This window comes from Melospiza melodia, chromosome 22 (genome assembly GCF_035770615.1).
Source record: "Melospiza melodia melodia isolate bMelMel2 chromosome 22, bMelMel2.pri, whole genome shotgun sequence".
Lineage (NCBI taxonomy): Eukaryota > Metazoa > Chordata > Aves > Passeriformes > Passerellidae > Melospiza > Melospiza melodia.
The window spans coordinates 3,861,933-3,884,607 of NC_086215.1; the positions used below are offsets into that span (position 1 = coordinate 3,861,933).

At 50.8% G+C, this 22,675-nt stretch overlaps 1 protein-coding gene across 1 annotated transcript; it reads right to left on the reverse strand.

Moving 5' to 3' along the window:
- Positions 1-5,394: 5,394 nt before the first annotated feature.
- On the reverse strand, positions 5,395-21,399 carry LOC134428076 (ectonucleoside triphosphate diphosphohydrolase 2-like). Its single transcript, XM_063174425.1, has 9 exons — positions 21,097-21,399; positions 18,968-19,085; positions 16,931-17,081; positions 16,021-16,180; positions 14,376-14,603; positions 11,682-11,942; positions 9,431-9,526; positions 8,297-8,428; positions 5,395-7,085 (listed from the first exon to the last, which is right to left on the reverse strand). Exons 1-9 carry the CDS (start codon positions 21,208-21,210, stop codon positions 6,858-6,860), a joined length of 1,488 nt encoding a protein of 495 aa, XP_063030495.1. The 5' UTR covers positions 21,211-21,399; the 3' UTR covers positions 5,395-6,857.
- Between the last annotated feature and the right edge of the window lie 1,276 nt (positions 21,400-22,675).

Consider the following 22,675-nt stretch of genomic DNA (forward strand, 5'->3'; position numbering starts at 1 on the left):
AGATTTATCCTGCTAACTACAGGCATTGATTAAATAGTGTTCACACTGGAATCAGTGGAAAGGGATGGCTCAGCTCACTCTAGCTCAGAGCAGTCCTCTGACATCGCCTTTCTGTTGTCTGTGGTGGTGTCTGAGGTGACCAATTCCAAAAACTGCAGCATCATTTAGGTACTAAAGGCAGCCAGGATGAATCTGTACGAGACTTGCTCAAGATTTCACACAAGGCTGTGCTAATCTGTCAAGACAGCTTTTCCTGCAGGATGTGATGCCTCTCTTCAGAGTAATGTACAAAAAGAATCCAGGCTTCTTTCTGATTAAACCAGGGAATGTGGAGCGTGCTGCCCGTGTGGTGCTGTCTGGGGAGGCACATTCAGCATCAATTCTCTTCAGGTGTGCTCAGCACAGCGTTCAGAGGCATGTGTGCTCGGGAAACCCTGGCAAACCTGCCCTGAGATGGAGTGGGGGAGCCTCTGCAGGGCTTGGGGGAGGTGTTCTGCCACAAGTGCTGCTGTATTTAATGCAGGCGCAGCTTTGGGGTTTTTTCAGTCAGGGCCAGAAAGCAAAGGCCTGTGCATTAGTGCCATCCATGTCCTCACTGTGTGAGCAATCCTGAGCCTTTGTGCTTCCCACAGCCTCTAGTCCAGCCTGCACTGCCTTTCATGTTTGGGAAGCTGCTCTGTAATGTGTGCAGTGAGCAATTGTTGCCACCCCCAGCATTCCCAGAGGGAGTGTGAGAGTGGAAATGCTCTGCTCAGTTAAGGCTCCCATACCTGTCTGCAGAACCCAGTGGAGCAGGGCTAGGACCCTATGGAGCAGCTCAGCTTTGCTCTCTGAGCTTCTAGAAGTTTCCCCAGGAGATTCAGCCACCTGAATATCTAAGGAGGAGGCATTTCAAATTATTTGTGCAACGTTAATTTTTGCCAATTTTAGCCCAGTCAGTGAATATTTCTGTCCTTAGCTACCTGCACATCCACGGGAAAGGACAATTCTATCTTAAATATTTTTCCATTTTTAAATTGAAGTAAAATGCCAGTCCTTTTCTCTGAGAAGGAGCACAGTCAGGAATTTCCATGGAGAGCTGCTGGAGCTGCTGACCATGCCAGCCCTGGTGTTTCTAAGGCTGTGGCATTAATTATTGTGTGCCAGGGGGTGAGCTGGCAAGTGCCAGGGCAGGTCTGTGCCAGAACCCTGCCTCACATGGAGCATTCCTCACAGGGTGGGAGCATGGAATACTGAGTGTGAGGCAAATTCTGGGACAAAAAGCTGCACATTCCATGGTCCTGCCTGAGCCAATGCTGAAGTGAATTTCTTGGTTCAGTGGAGAATTTGCAGCTTGCCGGAGTGGGGAATGCTGGGAGGGCAGAGAAAGGAGCAGCACTGAGGTGGGATGTTTGTGGCTCCCACGTTGTGTTTCCATTGCAGACATCTGTCTCGGCTGGTATTTGATTACTCTGAAAGCTCTCCTCAAACTCTGCTGCAAGTGACAAGCAGGGAGCTCTCACCTCATTTAGGGGCAGATCCCATCAATTAATGCTGTAAGAGGGGTCCTAGAAAACATCAAGGCAGTGTGACATGGCCAAAGACTCTGGGTATAACCCAAAGAGAGAACTTAAAACAAGTTGGAAATCGCATTTCTGTTTTGCTGAATTAGATATTAGGGTTTAAATAAACATTTTTATTGCAATTGTTTTGGTTTTGTAGCTACCTGTATTGCCTTTTGCTTGGAAACAGATTTTACTGTAAACACAACTGGTTTGGACAGGGTGGGGAGGGACTTTCTTTTCACTTTTGCATGTTACCTTCCCTTTTACTGAGCAAGTGTTTGTGTGTGTACAGAGCTGATCCCTCCCCTCAGCAGGCAGGCACACACAACTGTCATTCCTGCCTTGGTGTTTAACCAGTGAGATTGCAGCCTGTGTGTGAAAGAGGATCTGAACTGAGCCTCTACCTGGGGCTGGCAGGAGCCCAGACAGGAATCACAGATTCTGTTCCTGTAGGTAAAATCCCAAAGCCCTGAGTTAAGGGAGGGACTCTGGAGGATGAGTGTGGGTGGGAACTGCCTCCAGAACCAGAGGGGTTTTGGTGTTAGGGTTGTTCCAGGTTTATGGTAACACTGGAGTGAGACGTGGGTATGTGCAGGTGTTTTCTTATTCTGATTATTACTTCTAAGGATAAACAGTCTTGTTTTCCAGAAATTACTGCTCCTGTGCTATTGAAGTTATGGAGGTGAGAGGCTGCTTCCAGAGACCAGTGAGTGAGAGGTGCAGCTGTGGGATTTGTGCCTAAGGGAAAACAGAATAACTGAATGGGATCAAGCCACAGACCCACCCAGGCCAGTATCTTGTCTCTAATGCTCTGCAGCAGTTACCAAAAGGGAACAGGGCAAACAGATATGGATGTGGCAGGTGGTTGGGGCAATTCTTTAGCCACAAGCAAGTAACTTTTTGTTTAATAGCCCAAATGGGTTATTATGAATTTATCTAATCACCTTTTGCAGCCATATAAACTTATGGCATAAACAGCCTCCTGTCCTGGTGAGTGCAGTGGTTTAACTATGATTGGTGTGGAAGAAGAGCTCCTTCCATTTGGTTTGATGATTCCCACTGAGTAACTCCATTCTGAGTCTGTCCCTTCAGAACTTTCACTCCAGCACTGTTTCACATTTTCTGTCATAGTGTGAGACAAGGTAATGCTAAACCAGCTTTTACTTTGTGTGATGTTTGGCATTAATTGGCAATTTACATCTCCTTCATGTTTGAAACCTGTGAACTTTGAACATTGTTCCCATGAAGGTTCCACGGCTCTGCTGCTGTTCCTTGTCCACTGATAAGCCTGATAGCTGTTACCTTCTTCCACGTGGAGGATCTGTTTCTCCTGAGACTTTGCACCAAGAAGTGGTGACTAATTTGGTCATGAGGTGCACATATGGTGACACCCCTGCTGTGAACAAAAATAAGCTTTCCTTCACACAAAAGTTGGTTTTTGTCTCTCTCAAACCTCCTCTTCATTCCCAGGGCATTTCTCTTCCTGGTAGGGATTATTCTTTCTCTCTCTTGTTTCCAAAAGAGCCTTCTTCCATACTCCGTGCTAGTGCCTGTCTCCCTGCATAGAGGACTTCTCCCAGTGCCATGGCTTCTTGAATCCCTGGTCAGAGTGGCTTTCACACCCCACACAGAGAGTTTCCTACTGCAGTGTCTATCCCCTGCATCCATGAGGTGTTCCCAGAGAAGCCTCCTTGCTAAGTGATGTCATCTGTGGTGGGAGCAGCTGCTGGCTGTGTCAGAGATTCCCTCAGGCTTTAAGGGGTGCTGTGCCAGCCTCCCTCTCGTGCCTGGTCCCTGGCATTGCACACTTGTACTGCAGCAATTCCTGTTCTGTGCTTGTGTGACCTGAACAGGGATCTGACAGCATCCCCCTGCAGGAGGGCTGTGAGTGTCTCACATGGGGGGAACCTGGGCACCTCAGTGTGCACTGATGTCTGCACTTAGAAAACACCAAAACACTGGGACTTGCCTGGGTTTGATGGCATTGTGAGAGGACTTTTATATTAAGAAAGCTGTGGTAAAAATTGCAAGTTTTCTGATCCCAGTATTCCTCCAGACCTGTTTTTCTTCAGTGTGTTCAGAATTAGCTCTTGAAGTAGGAGTGACAGTCCATGAGGTAGGATATAAACATCATATGGCTGCCTGCTTCTCTGGAAAGACACTCAGATACAGGATCAGAGGCGAGGTAAAAGAAAAGATGAAAATATATTAAATCCAGCCATCCATGAAAGGCATTCCTCTCATCTTCTGCTGGGTTTTCTCCACAGGAGCTGTGGATTCCAAGGCCTCAGCTTGGGTCTCTCCTACCACAGGGAGCCTGGGTATGTCAGAGTGGGAAGAAAGAAACAACTCAGGCCCTGTGGGTGCTGCAGAGGGGAACTGCAGGCAGCAAACAAAAAAATATCCCTTGATATTCATGAGAATTCATTGGGACAACTCAGATGGGATGTACTGGTGAGAATCCATGGTGCTTTGGGATGCCTAAATGACAGCCCTAATAGCCAGGGGCAGATCAGTCACCCTGTTGTGTGTCTGAAGCCAAAATAGAGAAAGTCCTTTCTGGTGTCAATCTTTTAATACTTTTATTTCCTTCCTATTGGTAATTGCTGACAGCAGCAGAACTGCAGTTGCACATGAGCAGACTTTATTATCTGCCATGGTTCAGCCTGAGTGAGAAGCGAGGGTCCTGTATATAAAATATAGAATTTACAGACAGTTAGAAAATCCTCATTATTTATCATTTCCACAGTTGAATTGTAACTAAAGACCTGCAAGCATCTTTGTTTCAAAGTGAGTGAGTTCATCTAGAATCTCCTTTTAAGTAGATTTTGCCTGTCCAGGCAGTCTGGAGATTTATTCTGCAAAGGTGTTGTGGGGCTGACATGAACAAGCTGCTGTACAGAGAGCTGGGAGGAAGGAATATGTTACCAGGATTAGTCTCCTTTCTTCTCATGGGTCCCCATTTTGTTATTTTATGTCTTTTTTTATTACCAAAACACCAGTTTAAAAATCTCAATCTATCTTATCGTCTAGTAAAAACATTTATAAATGTTTTTATCTGTCAGAAAAAGAAGTGGTTGTGGTTTTCTTCATGGCAGAGCAGTGTTCATTGTCAGGGTGGCTCAAGGGGCAGGGATTTAATTCAGTGGCATGTGCAAGGCAAAAGTGAAGTGTCAGGAGGCCACGCTGAGCTCATTGCCTAATTACTCACTTATTATCTGTGTGGAAGTCCCAAAGCTTCTAAACAAGAGCTTGGGGAAGGTCTGGCTGACATCCTTTTCTCTTGGACCCTGTGATCTTTTCCAATTCAAGAAGGTGCAGTGACTGACAGTCCAGAGCACCTGGAGTCCAGGAGTTCCTGGCATCTCACTGCCTTCTTTCCATTTCTGACAGTGCTGGGATTCTTCCTTGGCATGTTCCAAATCTGAGCCAGGAATCCCAGAGCTCACCCCTGTGCTGTCAGGTCACTGTTAAAGGATTGCATTTCCAGGTGCAGGATGAATGAAGTCTCAGGAATTTCCCTGATATTGCTGACTCCATGATAACCTCTTTATTTTTTCTCTGCCACCTTGCCTGGATGCCTCCTACCTTCTTCAGATGGTTTGAGCAAAGAACACATCAAAAGGTGTAGGCATGTCTCTCATCAACTAAATCCCAGCAGTCAGGTTATCTGAAATCTTTTTCTTTCACTGGAAAGTGCCTTCAGGGGTTCTCATTGTGTACCCCAAAAGTACAGAGCAAAACAGCCCTTGAGTAAAAACAGCAGCAGCACCCCCAGCCTGCTCCCTGAAACACTCTGTGTTCACAATAACCCCCCTGCTTTGATCTCTTGCCAAGAATAACACAGACAGTCTATTCAAACATCTTTAATGACATGATACAATTAAAAATATCTAACGTGCAACTCAAAGAAATGAATATGAAGCTTAAATCTGTTTCCACAGCCCTCTAAACTTGACTGGCAGGTTCCAAACCTTCATTAATTGGTCTGAAAATGCATGAATACCCCAATATTATGGGGTGTGTGTGTCCTATATTATCAGTTGGGAGCACAAGGGACGAATAATCAGATTTGAAAGGATTTAGGTGCCATGGTAGCTTTAAAAATCCTGCAAGGCTCACCACTGCATCTGTGAGCATTTACATTTCTGTTTAAAGTGGTCTGAAAAGCCTTGGAGACACTCATCCCTGAGGCTCTTAACAGTCTGTGTGTTTTAAGGCTCTGAAGCAGTTGAGAAGAGAGCTCTAAATGCCTCAGTCAAAGGACAGTGCTTGTGAATTGATCCCTTTTCTTCACAGTAACTCAGAATTTGTACAGCACCTCATCTTTCAGACGTGCAGAACAGACCAGAGGAGCTGGAATGACTGCAGGTCCCAGGGGAATCCTGATTATTAGATCATAAAGTACCTCTGGTCATGGTGAAATATGAAAGTGACAATTAGGAAAGCTTCTGTTCCTGAGTCTGCTCTAGTCTGAAGGGCAGTGTCAGCTGAGACACTTCCAGAGTCAGCAAGAGAAGCAGGTTAGTGCAAATGAACAAACAGGTGAGCCTCAGCCCAGCATGAGCCCAGCTTTAGCAAATGTGAAATTAAATGTGTTCATTTGAGTCCTTGCTAAACAGTTTAAATTGGCAATTTAACCCTGTGTGGCCATGACTCAGCTGAGAGACAAAACCTCAGCTGTGTGTCTGTGCCTTTTGTTTCTCCTTTGATCCTCTGCACACTTTGTAGAGGCCAAGACTAAGAAGGGTTGGTTTTGAAGGATTCCTGGTCAGCAAGGAGTGTTCATTGGAAGGGACACATGGCCATCATCACTGACATGAAAGCACAGACAGATCAGGCAGAAAATATCTGGAAGCAGTTGGCTCTTACATTCTGACTGTGTTTTAATGCCCTTCCAGTCCTCACTAATGGCAATACTGCAGGTATCATCTCTCAAGAGGCCACAGAAGAGGACATAGCACATTTTTCAGACACCACCTCTTCTGATTGGAGAGGATTATACAGCATTAGCTTCACAAGAGCTCAGGGCCTGCCTGCTCAGAGGCATCATTTCAGGTCTGACATGAGTAATCCCAGCTGTAGCCCAAGGAAGAGCCATGCAGGCTGTTCTTGTTTGGAGAATGAGTAGCTTGCCATCCACCAGGAATCCCAGACTTCCTGTGGAGCAGGCTCCATTGTCTCAAAGTACAGCAGTGCAAGTACCAGCAAGTTGCTGGGAGCCCTGCAGGAAAATCACTTGCATCCTGCAGTGTGATTTGTGTGTGGACCCTGTTAACTGTGCTGTGACAAGTGCTGAGTCACAGAGAGCCATCAGTCATCGAACACGCTGCTGTTCCTGTGGCTGGAGCTGCTCTCCCTGGCCATCACTCGGTACGAGATGCGCAGGAAGGAGCCCACGAGCAGCACCACAAAGAGGATGAGGAGCAAGGACCAGACCCCTGGCTCAATGCCCTTGAGGAAGCTTGGGCTGTCCTGGGGGATGCTGCTGCTCAGGCTCAGCAGGTACCCAAGAGTCCAGGCAGATGATCTGTCACCCATCTGTTGAAATAAAAAGGAGAGGTCAGAAGAGAAGGAGGTGGCCTGGACCCCAGCTGTGTTTGTGTGCATGGCCCCAAGGCTTTGGATGTATTACCTGAGACTGATGCAAGGATTTGGCTTGCACTGAGGAGCTCTCCCACTCTGAGTGCCCTGAGAGCACCCACAGGCCTCAATGGCACTTCCACCCACACCTCTGCCCACAGGCATGGGCACTCCATGTCAGCTCTGGGCAGCCCCCTCTCTCCTGAGCTCTGCTGTAGAGGAGTGCTGTTCTCTGCTTACTGATGGGTTATTCTAGTGGATCTCAAGTCTGCATTGTGGATAGTTGTCTCTCTAGCCCTGGCTGAACCTCACACCTGTGAGGTTTAGGTTGCTTGTGTCTGTCTTTCCAGGCTGGGCTCCCTGGGGGTCCTGGACTTACCTCATTACCTTGCTTTTTCTGATGGCCATTACTTGGCCCTGCTCAGGGACCATGGCTGTGACTGTCAGTTGTGAAGAGGTCTGGGAACAAGCTTTCTTTTCTTTTGTGAAGGGAATGATCTGAATCAAATCCCACTGTCCTTAGGGCCTCCAGATCATGGAGCAATTTCAGACCTTATTAGAGATTAGGTTAGATTATTTGTTATTAGGAAGAAATTGTTCTCTGGGACAGTGATGAGGCCCTGGCACAGGGTGCCCAGAGAAGCTGTGGATCTCTGAAAGTGTCCAAGGCCAGGTTGGACATTGGGGCTTGGAGCAACCTGGGATAGTGGAAGGTGTCCCTGCCCATGGCAGGGGGTGGAATGGGAAGAGCTTTAAGTTTCCTTCCAGTCCAAAACCAGTCTAGGATTCTATGATTATAAGATATTTATCAACCCTCATGAGTATCAAAGTGGTTGCAAAAAGGTTGGGAAGCACCTTTTGGCTCAGGAAATGTTACCAGCAGCTTGTCCTTAGCATTAAGTGGAGATCAAGCTATACTTCCTTCCCTGTCAACAGAGGTTTCTAAAGATGGTGCTGATCCAGAGAAGATTTTTGACCCGTGTGTTTTTCAGAGAGGAGAAGTGTCATCTCTGGTTCTTTGACACTGGTTTACCACAACTGTGAATCCATTTTACAAAACTGTCCTGCTGGAGAAGCCCAGCTGGTTAGGGCCTGTCAGTGTGGGAGCAGGCTGGCTGTGCTGGGAGCAGCCTCCTGGTCACTGGGAGCACTGGGCTGTGGGAACTGACCTTCTGGAATGCAGTCCAGGCAGGATGCTCAAAGTCAAGTGTGTATCCTCTTGTACTGAGATGGAGGATGAAGGCAGACACAGTGCAGTAATCAACAAGTGTATCCAGGCTTGCTTGGGACTCCTTAATCAGCTGGTGCCATTTCCAGAACAACAAAAAAAAAGAAGATGGGAGAGAAAAATGAAAGAAGTAAATACTCAATAGCTGAATTTCAGGCCTGCTACAGCCTCTCCTTTCCTGTTCTAAAACTGACTGTGGGACTGGAGGAGGGGTTTGTGTCCTGTGCAGACTGAAACCACATTTCCTGCACTCACTGGGCTGTGGGGTAGAAATCCATGTCATGTGTTCCTTTGTTCCCATCTGACTAAGCCAGATCCAAGAGCAGCAGGACTGACAGCCAGGTTGCCCTGCTGGTGAATTGCTTGGTAGGATTGATTCCCTGCTCTTTAATTAGGCTGAGCTGATGCTGCAGCCTTTCTCCCACTGGAACATTGGGATCTTACTCCTCCTTCCACAAGAGAATGCTTTAGGGGATTGCTTATAGCTCATTAACAAACCCTGGAGAAATTGCCCCATTTGAATGTTACTGTGGATGCTCCATCAGTGTAAATGCAAATGAGGGTGACCTCATAACCACCAACTCAGGGAAAGAAGTGACAAACTCCTTCTGGCTTGGGCTCCATGAGCCCGGGTGAAATGGGAGCAACCCTGGAATCTGAGTGGATGTGTCCCCTGCACTTAAGGACAGAAGGATAACAGAAAGACCAAGGTGATGTGCAGGAGTGAGTAGACAACCTTCATGTTTACTCCTTAAAATACTGTAAAAGGTATTTGTGGCTTTTCCTTTTGTGAGGTCCAGGTGTTACCAGCAGCAGCTGGGATTTGAGAGGAAGGAAAATGAGTGGAGACTGTTTCTTCAAAGTAAAAACAAACAAACAAACAAAAAAACTAAAGAAAAGCTTCACAAAAAAAAAAAAAAAAAAAAAACAAAACACAAAAAATCCAGACAAATCCAAATTTTTCCCTGAGGGAGCCAGTAAGTTACAGCTCTGTCAGTCTAAGCCCTGAGGGCTTTTGCAGCAAACTGTTCCTTGCTTCCCCCCCTCCCTGCACACCGAGTTACTCCACAGTTACCTCTTGGACAGACATCCCACACAGCCTCTGGACAGCCTGGCCCAAGTCAGCAGAAGGTGCAGTTCCTCTCAGGAAGTCCATGGCCTCAGAAACCACCTACAAGAGCAGCAGAAATAATAATCAGTGGGGCTGTGCCCTGTGTCCTTGCCTTGCACACCAGAAAGTGCCCCTAGGGAAGTGAGGGGCAGTGGCTGAGCATTGCCAGGGTGCCCTTGGGGTGCAGGGTTGGTTCCAGTGCCTTGGAAGGGCTCAAGGGACATGAGCAGAGCTGGTGCTGTCTGGAGATGGAGACAGCTCTGTTCCCAGTGTGCATCCAGCAGCATTCCTGGGCCTGCCTGGATAAGTAGACTGGTCATAGAATCAAAAAATCATTGGTTGCAGGAGATGTCTAAAATCAAGTTGAGCCATTAACCCAGCACTGCCAAACCCACCACTAAACAATGTCCCCAGGTCTCACATCCTACACAGCTTTTAAATCCCTCCAGGGATGGTGATTCCACCACTGCCCTGGGTAGTCCATGCCAGGGCTTGACAACCCTTTTGGTGAAAGAATTTTCCCCAATATCCAATCTAAACTTCTAGCACAGCCTGGGGCTGTTCCCTCTGCTCCTGTCCCTGTTCCCTGGAGCACAGCCCGACCCCTGGCTGTCCCCTCCTGTCAGGAGCTGTGCAGAGCCACAAGGGCCCCCTGAGCCTCCTTTGCTCCAGGCTGAGCCCCTGCCCAGCTCCCTCAGCCTCTCCTGGGGCTCCAGACCCTTCCCTGGACATGCTCCAGCCCCTCAATGTCCCTCTTGCAGCAAGGGGCCCAAAACTGAGCACAATATCCATGGTGTAACCTCACCAGTGCTGAGGACTGGGAGATGATCCCAATGCTCCTCGGCACCATGTCCATGGGAGAGTCAGGAGCAGGGAGCTGGGGAAATTTCCATAGTTACTCTCCCTGGAAATGCCCTCAGCTTGTCCTAGGATCTTGAGCTACTCCTGGCTTAACAGTCCAATGACTTTGGCCACTAAGTCTAAGTTCTCAGGCAGAAAGGTGCTTGTGGTGCAGCATGACCAGAAGTTTGTAAGAGAGGGGCAGAGGATCTCCAGCTTTACCACAGACCTGGTGTCGGAAGAGCTGCTCAGCACTCACTCCTGACTGTCCATCCCTGCTGGCTCCTGCTCAGCACTCACTCCTGACTGTCCCATCCCTGCTGGCTCCTGCTCAGCACTCACTCCTGACTGTCCCATCCCTGCTGGTTCCTGCTCAGCACTCACTCCTGACTGTCCCATCCCTGCTGGCTCCTGCTCAGCACTCACTCCTGACTGTCCCATCCCTGCTGGCTCCTGCTCAGCACTCACTCCTGGCTGTCCCATCCCTGCTGGCTCCTGCTCAGCACTCACTCCTGACTGTCCATCCCTGCTGGCTTCTGCTCAGCACTCACTGCTGACTGTCCCATCCCTGCTGGCTCCTGCTCAGCACTCAGCCCCTGACTGTCCCATCCCTGCTGGCTCCTGCTCAGCACTCACTCCTGACCTCCTGACTGTCCCATCCCTGCTGGTTCCTGCTCAGCACTCACTGCTGACTGTCCCATCCCTGCTGGTTCCTGCTCAGCACTCACTCCTGGCTGTCCCATCCCTGCTGGCTCCTGCTCAGCACTCAGCCCCTGGCTGTCCCATCCCTGCTGGCTCCTGCTCAGCACTCACTCCTGACTGTCCCATCCCTGCTGGCTCCTGCTCAGCACTCAGCCCCTGGCTGTCCCATCCCTGCTGGTTCCTGCTCAGCACTCACTCCTGACTGTCCCATCCCTGCTGGCTCCTGCTCAGCACTCACTCCTGGCTGTCCCATCCCTGCTGGCTCCTGCTCAGCACTCACTCCTGGCTGTCCCATCCCTGCTGGTTCCTGCTCAGCACTCACTCCTGGCTGTCCCATCCCTGCTGGCTCCTGCTCAGCACTCACTCCTGGCTGTCCCATCCCTGCTGGTTCCTGCTCAGCACTCAGCTCCTGACTGTCCCATCCCTGCTGGCTCCATGGAGCCCTAGAGTTGGTCTCAGCAGCAGACATTGAAGACACACAGATGGAAAAAGCTCCCCCCCAGTCCCTGTGGGAAGCAAGTGGTCCATGTTTGAACAACTGTGTGGCAGTGAGGAGGAAAGGGTAGAAGTGTCATGGTCTGGATGTTCCCACTGTATTGATTAATGGTCAAACTGGTCCCATTTCATGGGTTCCTCATGCCAGTTGCTTACCCCAGTGTAAATGAGAACTCACCAGAAGCCTGCTGTGAAGGGGCTTGAGGCCACTGCTGAAGAGGCTGCAGGAGGAGGAAGAGTTGAGCAGGCTTTGCACGAGGTTGATGCAGGCTGTGGGGTTGCTGGAGCCCGTGATGTTGAAGACCTCCTTGGGGCCAGGGATGTCCTGTGTGTCACCACTGGCACCACAAGGCCCAGCATGCACCGACTGCCACTGCACCTCCTGGGAGTAGGAGAGGGGCCAGCAGGGATTGGACACGGTTTTAGCACCTCTCTGATCCTGGAGGCAGAATAAAACAAGAAGCAAGAGAGGACATTGGCATCCAGGTCTTCACACAGGAAGACAGAATGTAACTTGGTTAGGAACAGCCTTCCCCAAGCACCACAGCACTGAGATCAAGCAGGGAGGCTGTGAAAGCTTTGCCAAATCTTATGGCAAATCTTGAGTCAAGCACAAGGCCCAGGCAGGTCCCAGCTGGGCTCAGGGTCAGTGACTGGAGCTGCTGAGAGGTGACGAGTCCCAGCCCGACCACCCTCCCTTAGAGCACAAATACAATTCCATGCATCCTGTGCTCTTTCCAGTTGCAAGAAGGAGGCAGGCTGTTCTGATCTGCCTTCCAGATGGTTCAGCCCCACAAGAATCAGTGATTCTTATCTCTAGCATGGTTCAGCCCCACAAGAATCAGTGGTTCTCATCTCTAGTAATTTAGCCCTATAACTGTGGTGAAATTGGTGTCCAATGTGTGATATTCAGGTCTCAAATAAGGGCAAGTCGTGTTTACAAGGAAAAAAAGTGAATGGGCAGGGAGCAGTTAATTCCTGAAAAAAATCATTTTGATGAGGACTATAGTGATTCTTGAGTTTGTACTATCCTATACTACTCTTTTCCTCCCCCCCATTCCCTAAGTGAAATAAAGTTTGGAAGAGCCAAAACACTGGCATGTTTTCAAAATGAAATACTGCTCTTTTAAAGATGCTTCAGGGTTAAAGTCAGCAAAGGAAATACCCCAAATGGAAGGTCCAAGTTGGGTGCTTCCATTCTAGGATGGAGGAGCAGTTCCTGGGAGCCAAGGCAAGCCTTGCCTCTCCTCACCCTGAAGGTGATGTTGACACCTCTGAAGAGCAATTTTTTGCTAGTGTGTGTTAAGTAGGAGCCAAACAGAACCTGTAAGGAGGAAACCCTTGAAGTGGTGCCTGTGTGTCTGCTTTACAAACGCACTGGGGTTTTCCAGTATATGTAAACAGCCTCTATAAAGAGGAATTGACTTTAAAGTGATCGACACTTTACCCACACGTTGTGCAGCTGCCATTTGGTGGTGGTGTGCCCCTGAGCAGGCACTGGATGAGCAGAGAGATCAGACACTCACCCTCACCTGGATGAGCAGACACTCACACTCACCTGGATGAGCAGAGAGAGCAGACACTCATACTCACCTGGATGAGCAGACACTCACACTCACCTGGATGAGCAGAGAGAGCAGACACTCATACTCACACCCTCCCACTCACCCTCACCTGGAGGAGCACAGACAGCAGACACTCACACTCCCCCTCACACTCACTTGGAGGAGAACATACAGCAGACACTCACACTCACACTCCCCCTCACCTGCAGGAGCACAGTCACCAGACACACTCACACTCACTCTCACACTCACCTGCAGCAGCACGCTCACCAGGCACACTCACACTCACACTCACTCTCACACTCACACTCACCTGCAGCAGCACGCTCACCAGGCACTCACACTCACACTCACTCTCACACACTCACACTCACACTCACACTCACTCTCACCTGCAGCAGCATGCTCACCAGGCACTCACACTCACACTCACTCTCACACTCACACTCACCTGCAGCAGCACACTCACCAGGCACACTCACACTCACTCTCACACTCACACTCACCTGCAGCAGCACGCTCACCAGGCACACTCACACTCACTCTCACACTCACTCTCACACTCACACTCACACTCACCTGCAGCAGCACGCTCACCAGGCACACTCACACTCACTCTCACACTCACACTCACCTGCAGCAGCACGCTCACCAGGCACACTCACACTCACACTCACACTCACCTGCAGCAGCACGCTCACCAGGCACACTCACACTCACACTCACCTGCAGCAGCACGCTCACCAGGCACACTCACACTCACTCTCACACTCACACTCACACTCACCTGCAGCAGCACGCTCACCAGGCACACTCACTCTCACACTCACACTCACCTGCAGCAGCACGCTCACCAGGCACACTCACTCTCACACTCACACTCACCTGCAGCAGCACGCTCACCAGGCACACTCACACTCACACTCACTCTCACACACTCACACTCACACTCACCTGCAGCAGCATGCTCACCAGGCACACTCACACACTCACACTCACACTCACACTCACACTCACACACTCACACACTCACACTCACACTCACACACTCACACTCACCTGCAGCAGCATGCTCACCAGGCACACTCACACACTCACACTCACACTCACTCTCACACTCACACTCACCTGCAGCAGCACGCTCACCAGGCACACTCACTCTCACACTCACACTCACACTCACCTGCAGCAGCATGCTCACCAGGCACACTCACACACTCACACTCACACTCACACTCACACTCACACTCACCTGCAGCAGCACGCTCACCAGGCACACTCACACTCACTCTCACACTCACACTCACCTGCAGCAGCACGCTCACCAGGCCGCTGCGCAGCCGCTCGGAGCTGTGGCAGGGGCAGTGCCGGGTGTGCACCCTGTGTGTGTGCCCGTACAGCCGCAGCCTCACCGCCTCCTCTGGCTCCTGCTGCTCCTCTGGCAGCTCCGATGTGAGCTGTGCTGAGGTTCTTCCCACGGCCAGGACTCCTGCCGTGCCCTTCCCGGAGGGGACCAGCTGCCCTTGCCAGTCATACTGACCCCAAAAGAACAAGAGAGGTCAGTCCTTGAGACTCCTGCATCTCAGTCACAGCCAAGTGCCACCATGATTGCACACAGAGGGAAAGCAGCTCCACGGTGCCCACAGCCCAACTCTTTTTTGCCCACAGGATGCTGAAGCAGTGGCTTTGGAGGGAACAGAGGAGCCGGTGTACAGAGCCTTCCCACAGCCTGTGGGGACAAACAGGGCTGCCCAGGCTGGCTGGCTGCACTGGCAGTGGTCCCAGCAGGCAGGAGAAGGTGGAGAGGGTGGTGGGGAGTGACAGGGACATTTCCAAGAGGGCAGATATGGGTTTCAAGTGCTGCTCTGTTACTAAAGTGATCTTTCTGTCAGAGAAACCCTGTGGCATCATCTCCTGCAGTCCTGCAGAGCTGACTTTGGCAATGCTGAAGTTCACAGCACGGGCAGGAGAGTTTAATGGGGTAAACACTCTGTGCCTGGCTGGAGGAGGTCTGACCATCCCCTAACCAGTGTGTGCTTGCTGCTTTTCATATCCCTGATATGAGGGATCCCTTTTCATATCCCTGAGCTGCTTTTCATATCCCTGATGAGGAATAACTCAGTCTAACCCACCTTTCTCTCACCCTCTGAGTTCTCTTTGAGATCCTTTGGCTTGAGAAGTGATGGGTGAAACAAGAAAACTGAAATTATTTTCTTTTTGTTTAGCAACTGCCCTTCTAAATACAGAGCAAGCCTCTTTGGTGTCTCACTCTGAGAGAGGCTTTTCTTTGGCAGCAACAGAATCTGCTTCTCTACCATCCACAAGACTCCCCATGGGGCAGCTGGACTCCAGTGGGAATCCCACAGCACAAACAGCAGCTCCTGTTTGACAGAGGCACTGAGCTGCAGCTGCAGTGGAATTCTTGGTGATGTCCCACGGCCAGGCTGTGTAAGGTCATCCATGTGAGCATCCTGGATGTGCTGGCCAGAAAGCCCCAGGTCTGATGGGGCAACTATCATGGATAGTTCATGGAAGGATGCATGGATAGTTCATGGAAGGCCAGAGCAGAGATTTGGTTCTTCAGCCTAGTTATTATCATGGAGTCACAGAATGGTTTGGGGTGGGAGGAATATTAAAGCCCACCTCATTCCAACCCCCTGCCATGGCAGGGACACCTTCCCACTGTCCCAGGCTGCTCCAAGCCCTGTCCAGCCTGGCCTTGGGCACTGCCAGGGCTGGGGGTATGGGGCAGCCACAGCTGCCCTGGGCACCCTGTGCCAGGGCCTCACCTCAACCAGCTGGTGCTGGATCTAAGCTGCCTCCTCTGAAAGGCAGTGGGAGTTGTGCTGAAGCATTGTTTTAAGTACAGGGGTTTACCCATCCCACCACTTGTCTCTGTGGCTCTCTCTGCTCAGCCCAGCCCTGTGTGCCCCAGGGAGAATCATCCTTTACCTTGAAGAAGTTCTCCAGGACGTAGTTAGCAGCAACCCAATTGAATGCTTCTTCCTCCGGGCTGGACAGGATTTGTGCCCCTTGAAAGCTGAAGGGGGATGACTTCAGGGTGCCAGTCAGAGCTGCAAGGAGACTGGCAGAGAGGATGGGGTGGGTGAGGCTAAACACAAAAGAAAAAGAAAGCACATTTGATGTTACAGGACCCTGCCAGGAGCTGCCTGCAGTGGGGCCACACTGCAGGGCTTCTGCTGTGTTCCCTATTTTGGGAGTAGCCCCAAAACCACAGTGACAATCCCACCCCTGCTGCTGCTTCCCTCTCCCCTCACATGGCACTGGGGGCAAGAGCAGCAGAGGGATGGTTTGAACAATTGTGCCAACATTTAAGAATTTAGGACCTCAGTACCCTCTGTCACTGAGGAAATCCTCTGGCCCTATCCCAGTGGCCTGGTCCCATCCAGACCTCACTTTTCCCTAGTGTCTAAAAGGAGATAAATGTCCCAGTGATGCGACTGAGAAGAGGGTGCACAAGAGTGTGGGATAAGGGGAACCTTCCCACCACCATTTCCAGTGTGCTGACAAGAAACACTCCTGCAAGCCCACGTGGGCTGTCACACAAACTGAAACCACGTGAGCTTCCAGAGTGATGGGTGTTTTCCCAATCACTAATTGTGAAAGTGTAATTGCGAAGGAGACACTGCCAGCCTGGCAGCAGTTGCAGGACTGTCATCTTCATGGCTGCCTGGGGCAGCACATGGAGACACAGCCCTGCCATGCTCCTCTCCTCAGGGCCTGAGGAAGGTTTGCCTGGCTAGCACATTAGGGGTGGCTCAGCCTGCAGCTGAGCAGCTGTTACAGGATGATCCTGTGATGTGTGCTGATCTCTGGGTGTGCATTTGCAACATTCACTCACTTCAGCTGCCTCATGCTGGCAGTGGCTCCCAGGTACAGGGGGGTTTGGCTGTGCTGCTCTGCTGGGATCTCGTTCTGGGCCCAGTTCAAACATGGCTCCAAGCTCTTCCCAGCTTTCTGAGGAGAATCTGAGTAGCTGGAGATTCCTGGACCTGAGGACCATGGAACAGAATGGAATTTCAAGGGAAGTTATGGGAGAACTGTGAGAGCTGTTACCCCAGAGATTGCTGTCCTAGGACGTGGTTAAGACAGAACCTGTCACAGGTAGAATGAAGGAGGTCTTCTGTCATAGACATCTTTTATGAAAAATCCTTTCCTCAGGATTTTTCCTCCTGAGAAGCTGAAAGGCCTCAGGAACAAAATGTAAACAATGATTATCTGCTGCTGTGGAATGCAACAGGTGCATCTGGGATTGGTCTCATGTGGTTGTTTCTAATTAATGGCCAATCACACTCTGCTGGCTTGGACAGAGAGTGTGAGACAGAGCCTTTGTTATCATTCTTTCTTTTTCTCTTCTTAGCCAGCCTTCTGAGGAAATCCTTTCTTCTATTCTTTTAGTATAGTTTTAATGTAATATATATAATAAAATATATAATAAAATAAATCAGCCTTCTGAAACATGGAGTCAGATCCTCGTCTCTTCCCTCATCCTTGGACCCCTGTGAACACCATTACAGTCTTCCAGGTATCCATCCTGCTAAAATATGGAAGTGAGACCAAAATGTGCATAGAAATAGCAAATTACACTAAGACTACCCTAGCTCTGCAGCTGAGACATCTATACCAGCCACATGACTGCTGCAACAGCTGAGGCAGTCTCAGCCCACAGAAGAAGAAGCGTGGCTTCAGTTTCTATAGAAATAAGTAAAGGACACAGAGGCTGATGTGTCACCTCTGTCCCCCAGCCACTGAGCCCTGCTGGCAAGCGAGACACCCCTGCCCTAGAGGAAGCCAGGGCTCTGCAGAGGGAAACCGTGTGCCAGCCTTGACTCATTTTTCCAGCAAGTCAATGAGGTCTTAAATGTTGGTTTTGAAGGAGAGTTTCCCTTCCCCACCCTCCTGACTCCCTCAGCAGGTGCTTTGCTCTCTGTGGCTGTGCTGCCATGCAGGCAGGGCCACTCACACCTGGGCTCCAGCCCTGCCTGGGCCTCTTGTGCTGCTGCTGGCAGCAAACAGAGCTGCTGCTTAACCCAGCCGCTGAATGAGGGACATGAACAAGGCTTCAGGGAGCCCTTCTTGCATCTTCTGAGGGTGATTTGTGTTGTTTACAGCCTGCAAGGGGACAAACCCTGCTCCCTGCTTGCTGTGCAGCTGCCCTCCCACAGCACACTGCTGCTGAGGGCTCAGTCCTTCCCAGCATCCCACTACAACCAGGCTTTAACATCAAAGCAAGATTAGGAGATAGGGAAGGAAAACCCCATGCATTAATGCATGAAACCCTCTCAGCTGGCATTGGCAGGGCCAAACGGATCCAAATTTGTGAGGAAAACCCCCAAATTCTCTGAAATGGGACACCTGGAGGCAAGCTGAATTCATGCTTGTGCTGTCAAGTGCCATATGGGGGATTGGAGTCTTTTCAGCTCTGTTGTCCTGGAGCGACCCCACTCACTGCCCAGGGCACAGCCAGGAGGAGGCAGAAGATACCAGGAGTCATCCTGCAGTCAGATTTGTCTCCACTGCTGTTCACTGCCTCTCCTGGGTGAGAAGCTCCAGCAACCTTGGCTCTACCACTGATCCATGTGGACATCAGGAGCAGCCACATCCCCTCTGCCTCTCTCCATGCTTCCCTGCCTGCAGCACCCCCCAAATCCTCACACTGCTACTGTCAAGTGCCTGATGCCCAGCTGTGTGTGGCTAAATCTGCCCAGTGGAGGAGAGCCATGCTGAAAAGAAGCAACTTGTGCTGCACCATTTCTGTGCACAGCTGGGTGGTGCAGGAGCCAAGGAATTTATGGCACTGGTCCATGCACAGGTCTCTGTTTTTGCATCCATTCCATGGCAGTCTCACAGGCCACTGAGCAGGAAATGGGCACCTTACCTTGCACAGGACAGGAACTGCATCCTCTGATCACGCCGGTCTTGTTTGCCTTGGTGGTTGTCCACTGGTAGATGAAGAGGATGGTGCGGGATGGGCCAGCATCCAGAACAATGCCATACTGGAAAAACCCCAGAACATTCTACTGAAAAACACCACTGAATGCATGCTGATTGATATTGTAGGGTTACCCAGCATATACAGGTATTCTGGGTGGCCCCCGGGTCTGCACTGCAGTGTTTGAGTTTGCTTGTTAACATTCAAAGAGCAGGCAAAGCCAGAAGATGATGAAGATTTGCAGGGAACCATCTGCATTTCTGAATATATATGAGGAACAGCAGGAGTGGAGAAACGCCCAGAAATACATCAGCCCTACAGTGGCATGTGCTGGAGCTGCTCCTGAAACCAGGCAGAGGGCTTCCCCTGAGAGCTGAACCACCTGGAGCTCAGGAAAAACAGGTCCTAAAGCAGGGGGAGATGGCACTGTACGAGTTCTCCACGGATTCTGGGACTCAAACTGCTGCTGATTGGTTTGCTCAGGCTTTTGTGCAGGGATTAGAGAGCTGCAGCTCACTTGTCCCAAGGAGCCCTGCGTCTCTTCGATGTCCCACTGCAGTGATGGTGTGACACAGGCTGGGTTTGCCCTGATGTGTGCAGAGCTGTGGGAGCTGCAGCAACCAGCACAGACACTGTACTGCACAGCAGCCCTCAGAGACAGAGATGATGTCTTGGCAGGAAGGGCAGCAGCAGTGGACATGAGCAGCTCAGCTCCTTGTCCCCTCACAGCTCCCTGTCATTGTCCTCAATGTTTGTCTGTTTGCTGCTGACCCAGCCTAGCTGCTCCCAGTATATGAGGATGAGCAAGTGGAGGCCACTGGACTACCCTGCAGCACACCTCTGCATGTCCCCACCCCCAAAATAGCCCCAGAGGCAGCCTGGGGCTCCTCTGCTCCTATTACATGACCCCAGTTTGGGATATCTCCTACCCAGGCAGGAAGGAAACCCATGAGCTGCATGGCAGTGCGTGGTCGAAGCTGGATCTCACCCACAAACAGAGCTGGGACTGAGTGGGAGGAGAAACCTCCTGAGAGGTTGATGTTAATGCCACCAGAAGGGTTTCAGCAGCAGACTGAGCTGGCTGCAGGCTCTCAGTGAGGCTGGCTGCCTGCTGCCCTCCTGGAGCTCCCAGTTGCACCAGTCCAGGCACCCAGGCCAGGGGCTGGGGCTGGGCTGGAGCAGCAATGCGGAAGGGAAGGAGCTGGGGCTCCCTGCCCGAGCCTGCTGGCACCCTCCCACACCAGTGACAGCTCGGCTTTCTAGCAGGGACATGTTGGCTGCTGCAGAAGAGGAAGAAAGGAATGGCATTGGTAGAGAAATATGGATTGATTTTTTTTTTTCCTCCTTCAGAAAATTAGAGGTTGCTGCTGGGAGCGCAAGGGAGAAGGGGAGGGATCACCATCACCACATTTATGTCCAGCTCAACAGCAGGAAAGGGTACAGAACAAGGAGAAATAGGGGGGGTTTAGCCCAGTTTTGTTTCTGAGAGGAACATGGAGGAGGGGTGCTATCTCTAAACACACAGGATAGCCTCCTTCTGTTGGGTTAAACCATGTGTGCCACTGAGCTCACCTCAGCAATGGAGCACCAAGAGACAGAGTAGGTGGGCATTAAACCCTCCAGACCTGACCCTGCTGTGAGGAGCATGCTGGCTCTTTGGTTGAAATCAAGACAGGACCAAAGAGAAGAAGGCATGAAAGCCAATTTGTTTTTAGGACAGAAGCAGCAGTTCAGGGGCACATTCCTACTGACTTTGGAGAGGGACCTAGCACTTCCCTGCACTGACACCACTGGTTGTTTGTTGCTCTGGGGCAGCTCCTGCCATGGGCTGCCTCCCCTCAGCCTGCCCTGAGCATCCCCACTGATCCATGGACCATATCCAGCCTGTATTCCCTGACCAAAGTGCTGGGCTTGTTTCTGGTTTGAAAACCTACAGCATGTTAAAAGATGCCAACCTGTCCTGACAGTGTTGTCCCAGTTCCCTCCTCAGTTTGTAAGCAGCTCAGTAATAAAATAATGCCCAAAGCAACAAATCAGCCCAGCTTAGCTGCCTGTCTCCCCCTGGACAGCCTTACCTTGGTCCTGAGTGGGGCCATGGGCACATCTTTGGTGGAGACACAGAGCAGCACGATGCCCGTCAGCCCCGCCACGATCACCAGCCAGGGGGGCAGCAGCTCTCGCCAGGACATGAAGGGAGCTGCTCTCTCCTCTCCCCACAGAGGAAGCCGTGCGGCACCAAACCGGCTGCTTGTACAGCCTTTAAAAAGAGCAGAAAGGCGTGGCCGGGGCCAGGCTCTGAGTTCAGCCCAGCCCCAAGCCACAGGGACCGCAGGGAGCGTGGGCCCGGCTGGGATGTGTCAGGCTGCTCTGCTTTCCCTTCCATCCCTGCTGCCCAGAAATAACAGGAGGGCTCCGTGCCCGGCCTGTGCAACGGCACCGCTGCAACCTCGAAACTGCCCCAGGCACCGGGGCTGAGGTAAACACAAATGTGGGCTTAGCTCAGCTGGGTAATGAGCAGAAAGCAGCCAAAACTCATCCCTTTGGTATTCCACGTCTGGCAGTGTGAGCTTCCACATTAGAAGTTGGGGAAACTGCTTGTCACTGGATTTACTTTGTTTCTGAGGGCTTGAGCCCCCCTTCCTGACAGCCTCCCTATGGAAAATAACCAGGGCTCAGGCTTCATGAAACACACGCCTGCTTTCTCCTGACAGCGCCACAAAGTCTCATCCCTGAAATGGAAATTGTGAACGAAACTCTGTGGCTGCTCACACTGAGGCATTTGGCTGATTGCTCATGTCCACAGACTGGTCATGGATCTGAAAATCAAACCAGGAATGGAAAAAGGCCACTTCTCTATTTTGGTGACATTTCCTCTTTTCATTCCTGTCTGCTCATGATCAGCCAGGAGGGAAGCCTCAGACACCCCCAGAAACCCTGAATTTTGCTGCAGAGGAACATGGAATCACAGAATCTCCTGGATTGGAAGTGACCCACAAGGATCGAGTCCAACCCCTGGCCCTGCAGAGGAACATGGAATCACAGAATTTCTCGGGTTGGAAGTGACCCACAAGGATTGAGTCCCACATGGTGGGACTCAATCAAGGAGCTTCCACATGGTGGGACTTGTGGAGTGTCCTGGCTCTGCACAGGACACTCCACAAGTCCCACCATGTGGGAGCTCCTGGAGCAGGTCCTGTGGGGAGCTGCTGAGTTGGTCAAGGCTCTGGAACATTTCTCTAGTGAGGAAAGGCTGAGGGAGCTGGGCCTGTTCAGCCTGGAGAAGAGACAGCCCAGAGGGGATCTCTCACCATATCAATGTGTATGAGTGTCTGAAGGGCAGTGCCAGAGCATGGACCAGCCTCTGCTGGTGCCCAGCACTGGACAAGAGGCAGCACTGACACCCAGGGAGTTCCACCCAAACATGGGGAACAATTTCTTTCCTGTGTGGGTGACCAAGCACTGAACAGACAGCCCAGAGAGGGTGGTGGAGTCTCCCTCACTGGAGATATTCCAGAACCTCTGCGTGAAAAACACCAATCACTTGTTTTTAAAATTTTAAAAGTTTAATAGTAATAAAATGGTTATAAAAATAGTAGTACAATCAGAATAATAATAATTTGGACAATTTGAATTAGGACAATATGAGACAATAGA